We start from the raw sequence: 6,794 nt of genomic DNA, 5'->3' as shown, positions 1-6,794 counted from the left end.
AAAATCAATAAAAATGTTGAAATGAAAAAGAAAGTTGTTCACATCAATGTTACGACAAATTAGTAAAATACCAAAATAATAAAAATTTAAAGTGGGAAAAAAGATTTACTGTAGCGCTCTCAAAATGTCAATTTTAGTGTGACACTGAAAATTTTACTTTGGCATAACCAATAACTTAACATAGTATTCTACTAGCTTTTATATAAATAAGACTTTTTGGCATGCAAACAAGTGAACAGTTGTTTAACTATCACACTTACTTCCCTGCATCTTCTTCATCGATGGTCATCTTGTCAGACATGTCTGCTGTTTCTTGATCGTTATTCTGCATTTTTCTTGCCCTTTAAAGGAGATATCTTACTTTACATAATAGGCTATATACCATATTCTTATGCAAATTCATTTGACACATATGGGAGAGATTCATGAAGCTAAAGGTGCCAGAACTTATTCTCAGTTTGCAATAAAAAATTTTGTTTTCTAGACACTTTATGTGAATCGCTCAAGAGGTCGACATGGTTTAGTGGGAAATAAGCATAGGATGTACTGAAAATATAAAAATATGAAAAAAAAAAACCAGTTGCCTGTTAGGGCTAGTTTACACGGGGCAATAGGGGGCGGATTTTGGCGTGGAATAATCCACGTCATAATCTGCCCTTTTACAAAGGTGGTCTATGGAGACCGCTAGCGTTCAGTGGCATGTTGCCACTACCGGAAAAAAGAAACTACCTGCTCTTTCTTCAGGCGGAAACTGCGGCTGATTCAGCTGCAGCGTCTGCCTTACGGCAGCACGCACCGGCCTAGGCCCATTCATTTAGGCCTAATCCGGAGCGGAAAGCCGCGACGGGATGCTGTGCACTGCACCAGTTTGCCGTGGCGGCAGCCGCGATGGAATATGCACATGCAGAATTGTGTCTGAACTAACCCTTAGGGATGCAGTATATACTACAGTCCTATATAGCTGTGGCCAACTGAGGGCCCCTTCACATGGAGTTTACACTCCGTGAATTCTGTCTACGCGCTGTGTATTCTGTCCATTTTACACGTGTAAAAATACACATGTAAAATTTAGTTAGCCATTGAGTTCAATGGCTTTTTCGTATAACGCGCGTCTTATTTTTTTTTTTTTGCACGGACACAAAGTCCTGCATGTAGGATGTTTAGAATAAAGATATAGCATACAATGAAAATAAAAATAAATTGAGGACAGATTAGATGGGTCATGTTCTCTTTTCAGTACTTCATTTCCTATATTTCTAAAGTGTAATGTTTTTCTTAAACTTATAATCCATCAAACATGCATTCAGTTTGAGTCATAGTCAATAAATATACAAGTGTTATTCCTACCTCTTATCAATGTCTGAAGCAGCAGCATAATGCAAAGATGTTCTTCCCCAATCATCAGTTTCATTAACATTTGCACCAGCTTTTACCAAAGCTTCAACACACAGAAAATGGGCATTAGCAGATGCATAATGAAGTGGCGTCCTGGAAAAGTTTAAAACATTGCCATTCTTTAATATATTTTTAACCATTTGAATAAGGCTATAGTCACATTTGCATTAAGATAGATTAATCCTTTAATAGTGTCACAGTGGGGAAATTTCAGTATGTTACAGCAGCACAGTAATACAGATACAGGATAATACACAGTAATATATTACGGAAGCAGACACACATAAGCTGAGAAGAGCAGATATACTAGGAGTCCATAGCAGCTAAGGAACAGAAGAAGAAAGAAGGAAGACTTCATAGTCATAATCATTAGTTTTCTGTCTGGAGTGATCTTTGCTTGGTCTGATGTAGATTATACAGCCTGATCGCGGTTGGTAGGAAGGACTTGCGATAGCGCTCCTTCTCACACTTGGGGTGAAGCAGACGGTCACTTACAGTTCTGCCAAGTGCCATCAAGGTCTCATACATGGGGTGGGATTTATTCTCCCACATGGAGGTCACCACGGACAGTATCTTTCTGTCACCCACCACCTGTACTGGGTCCAAGGGGCTCCCCAGGGCAGAGCTGGCCCTTCTGATCAGCCTGTCAAGTCTATTTCTGTCCCTGGTTGATATACTGCTCCCCCAGCAGACCACACCGAAAAAGATGGCTGAAGCAACCACAGAGTTGAAGAAGGCCCTAAGAAGTGCCCCCTGGACTCCGAAGGCCCTCAGCCTCCTGAGCAGGTAGAGTCTGCTGTGACCCTTTCTGTGCAGCGCCTCCAGGTGATCAGCCCAGTCTAATTTATTATTGAGGAGCACACCCAGATACTTATAGGTTCTGACTATCTCAATGCATGTTCCTTGGATCTCCACCGGGGTCAGAGCACTTCTCCGTTTACTAAAGTCCACCACCATCTCCTTGGTCTTTCCAGCATTAATCCTGAGGTGGTTCTGCTGGCACTATTCAACAAAATCCCAGTTTAAGTCTCTGTATTCCCTATCGTCGCCATCAGTGATAAGGACTACTATAGCAGGGACATCGGAGTACTTCTGTAAGTAACAGCTGGATGAGTTGTGCCTAAAGTCAGCAGTGTACAGTGTGAAGAGAAATGGGGCAAGAACTGTACCTTGTGGTGCCCCCGTACTACAAATCAGAGTGTTAGACACACAGTCCCAGGCTCTCACATACTGGGGGCGGTTTGTCAGGTAGTCTAGGATCCAGTTGGACAGCTGATGGTCCACACCACCAAGGTTCAGCTTCTCCCTCAACAGCCCTGGCTGAATGTTGTTGAACACACTGGAGAAATCAAAGAACATTATCCTCACAGTGTTCCCGGGTTTCTCCTGGTAAGAAAGAGCTCTGTGAAGAAGGTGGATGATGGCGTCATCTACCCCAATGCCTGGCCGATAGGCAAACTGGAGGGGGCCAGAGCGGAGTTCACTAGATGGCGTAGGTGTGTCAGGACCAGTCTCTCTAGGACCTTCATTAAAGGGGTTTATCTACTGCAATAAAAAAACCTATCAACCAAAGCTCAACTTTGACAAATCTTTCCTTTACAGCAGTAGCCTCCAGGACTCCCTACTGAACACTAATGACATGAATGGGAATGGGATAGAAATGACAGGACACACCATGAAGTGAATACACATGATAAAATTACAAAACACCAGAGAAAGGGAACATACAAAGCAGGAAAGGACACTTGACACTTGGATTTTACAAGCAAAAGTTTGGGATGTTTCACAACTCTTAACCACACCTATGTTCATGCTGGCTTTATAATAACTTAAACGGGTTGTCCGGGATAAAATCATCCTTCTACACTAAGCCAAACACCCTCCCCCTATTTAACTTCTAACTCACTTATATATTTGTATATTTACCTAAATGCTAGGTTGGTCATGTGACTGCCCCAAGCAGATTTTCCCATGATGTTCTGGAAATGGAACATCACCAACACTAGCCCCCACCCCATCATTTTTACTTGTCTTTCTGTTCGGATCTTCTGGGCACGGAACATCACTTCCTTCTCGGGGGACGTCTCCTCCTCTTCTTGACATCCACGCCTGCCAGCACTCCAACTCTATTGCACAGGTGCCGACAGACATCAAGAGGGGGAGGAGTTGGCCCCATAGAAGGAAGGGATCTCCAGTGTTAGTTAGGAAGGGCTAGTAGTGGGTGGGCTAGTTAGGGAAACAGGGAGGGGTGTGAGGAAGGGAATGAGTAGGGGAGGTGGTGTGAGTCAGCTCTGAGTGAACAGCAATGCATCTTGGTAGTTGTAGGATAAAAGAACAGGAAGTTACCCATGTAAACAAATGTAGAGGATGCCAGGAGCTCCCAGAGAAACATAGAAATCACTTAAAACACTGCTAAAGGTGTTTGAGTGCACTTAGGAAGAATATGCAAATCTGTCTCTCAAGATGTAAACAGGGAGACAGTGCCTCTGTTATGCCACCCCATAATCTGAGTGCACTTATTAACCCAATAATATCATTAACAGACCTATTTTTTTTATTATTTTTTTTTAAATAATTTTTTTTTTTGTTCAGAAAAAAACTTTTAATCTAGTAATTTAAGGGGTAATTTCTGGTAACTAACAGAGGAAGTATTCTGTAGAGAAGATTCTTTTTCAGGAAATCTCATAGCTGCAAACCCTACAGTAACATTGGTAGCAATAGCAGACATACTCTATTCAGGAGTTGTCAACTGCAGTCATCATGCTAACATTAGACATAGAGAGGTTAACATCAGGAACAAAGCCCAGGTTAATAAAGAAGTCAAAGAGGCAAAGAACAGATCAAAGAAGTAAACAGAAAGGAAGTCAAAGGCAACCCACAGTATGGAACCAGATCTGAAGCACAACCTGGTAGCAAAATTCTATAGCTTAGATCTGACAAACTGAGCAGCAACAGAGCTCAGAAACAGGAAAAATTTACCACTGCTTTGTAGCAGCAGCATACAGAGAAAAAAATAAATTAACTCAAAATTACACAAGGGAGGTATGTAACATAAGTACACTGCCACAAACACTGCCTATCGGCACTGTGTGATTTACTGAGCATTACAATTTCAATGATAAAAACACCTGTATTTTTCAAATGCATGCACTGACATGTTGACCAGTAGCACCACTACAGTATACAGTACGGTACTGCACGGACTGCATGCATTCTATGGTAAAAGGTGACCGTTCCATTGGCTACTCGTTGCATGTGGGCCCAATGTGCTGCTAAATATGTTAGGCTTTCAGCCACTTCTAAGGACACTGTCTTAATTCTATCCCCAGTTTCGACCCTTTAAGCCACTGTGATGACGCGGAGCTGAGAGGAATGTCCTCTCATTACAAGTCTACGGATGTGTACTGTCAGGAGGGGCATTCCAACAATGATGGTGAGGTATGAGGAACGCTCTTCTGACAGTGGGAAGATATCTCCACCCCCGGGGCACATACCTGGAAAACTGAGAGTGCGACAGGGAAAACTTTATTTATTAATTTTCTCATAATATATATGGCAGTACAATTATATCAATTGTGACTTATTGTACTGTATTGTAAGTTGACTAAATGTCCATGAAAAAGCATTTTACCCCATTTCAGGACTTTGCTGGTCTGACAGCTTTGCCTTCTTGTACAGAAAAGCCAAATTAAAGGAAATTTGTCAGCTGAAAAATCAGAATCAAATTAATTCCATTACCTTGTAGGGCTGTTTCTACACTTTCCGAAGATGCCTTTCTTAGTCTGCCATGTAATTTAATTTTTATCAGGATTTTATTTTTACGCAAATTAGTGGAAAAGGGCTTTAGGAGTGTTTCTTCTCCTGCCAGGACTGATTATGAAGCCCCAGCCCAGAGAATGAAGCCCCAGCAAGAGAAAAAAAACCTATAGTCCTTTTCAGCTAATTTGCATAAGAATAAAATGCTAATTTTGATGAAAATGAAGCTACAATGTAGAATAAGAAAGGTAAAGTGTAGAAATAGTCCTACAAGGTACTGTTTTTTTCTGCTGACAGACTCCCTTTAAGAACTAATAACGATGCAAACCAAAACACATTTAGCACCATGTTCTCCATTTGGTAGGCCTTAAAGGGGGTTTCTGGGTAGAAAACATTTTTTTTTTTTATAAAGTTCTGTTAGTGCTAGTGATGGGTTGATAAATACACCTATATACTGTTAGTAGTTTTTAGAGTGATTTCTGGGTGTCTCTGGCAGCTGCTGCATCTTCTGTGTTTGTTTACATGTTGTAGCTTCCTGCTGTGCAGTTCCTGTGTAGCTGCTGCACTAACTCCCTCTCACTCAGCCCCCCTCCTCTCTCACTCTGTTACAGAACCCTCCATCTCGTTAAGCCTGGCTCCTCCCACCCTCATTGACTAACGATCCAGCCCATTACTAGCCCCTCCCACCCTCATTATCTCACTAAGTCTATCGATCCTGCCCATTTCTAGCCCCTCCCACCCTGCCCTGTCTCTCCTTAGCCTAGCGATCCTGCCCATTACTAGCCTGTCCCACCCACCTCGTCTTCCTGGCTAACCTATTCCACTCATAGCTAGAAGACACGGAGAGGGGGAGGAGCCATTCCCAGGACACAGGAAGGATTGGTATTGCAGGGGATATGGGAGGGGGAAGAGTAATGGTGATGTTCTGTTTTGCAATTGGTGAAACAGAACCTCACCGGATTATCAGAAAGTGTCCTGGAGCAGTCACATGACCAATCCAGGTATACTGGTAATTATACATTTTTTTTTTCAATGAAGTAAATTAGAAGTTAGAGGGGAGGGAGTTTAGTTTAGGAGATAATTATCAGTTTATCCTGGACAACCCCTTTAAGCTGTGTCATGAGTTCACCCACATCTGGGAGAGTACGTTTAAGTTAATGTTGCAGGAGAATGCATTTCGTTAATAATAATGCGGCTGTGTCTGTCAGTACCTGCGGGGGATAATTATAGAAAAGTATTGAGATTGGATCATCAGATTTCTGGAAATGCTATATTTCTGATATATAATCTAGTACTGCTCACGAGAACCTCTGTACATCTACACAGCATCATATGCAACGCATCAGGTCAGCTTTGCTAAGTTGTCATTTTAGTCTGACTGAGTTAGTCTCAATTGAAGGCACTAGCTTGTAGGAAAGTATATTCAGCTTTTAGACTAGTTAGTGGATGGTATAGAGCTAAAATCTGGGCCGTTTTAACACATTGGTGGGCCTTGTGCAAAGGTTTCATAAGTGGGCACCCGCATCACCACCACTTACAAATACTTGACCTGCACAAATTATAATGCCCCTCAATGGCCCCCACATAATATAAAGCACCTTAGTGGCTGTCACACAGTATAATACCTCCCTAGTATCCCCATA

At 42.1% G+C, this 6,794-nt stretch overlaps 1 protein-coding gene across 1 annotated transcript in view; it reads right to left on the bottom strand.

Annotated features, from left to right (window-relative positions):
• Positions 1 to 265: 265 nt before the first annotated feature.
• Positions 266 to 6,794, bottom strand: part of ANKRD44 (ankyrin repeat domain 44) — a 62,574-nt gene continuing 56,045 nt past the window's right edge. The window contains exons 14-15 of the mRNA XM_075285153.1: positions 1,348 to 1,438; positions 266 to 341 (exon numbers count right to left, since the gene is read on the bottom strand). Coding sequence (XP_075141254.1) covers positions 1,411 to 1,438 — 28 coding nt within the window. The 3' untranslated portion in view covers positions 266 to 341; positions 1,348 to 1,410. The remainder of the gene's footprint in view (positions 342 to 1,347; positions 1,439 to 6,794) is intronic.

Source organism: Leptodactylus fuscus, chromosome 8, assembly GCF_031893055.1.
Source record: "Leptodactylus fuscus isolate aLepFus1 chromosome 8, aLepFus1.hap2, whole genome shotgun sequence".
Classification (NCBI taxonomy): Eukaryota; Metazoa; Chordata; class Amphibia; order Anura; family Leptodactylidae; genus Leptodactylus; species Leptodactylus fuscus.
The sequence above is the reverse complement of the archived record's forward strand: the minus strand, read 5'-3'. Positions and strand labels throughout refer to the sequence as shown.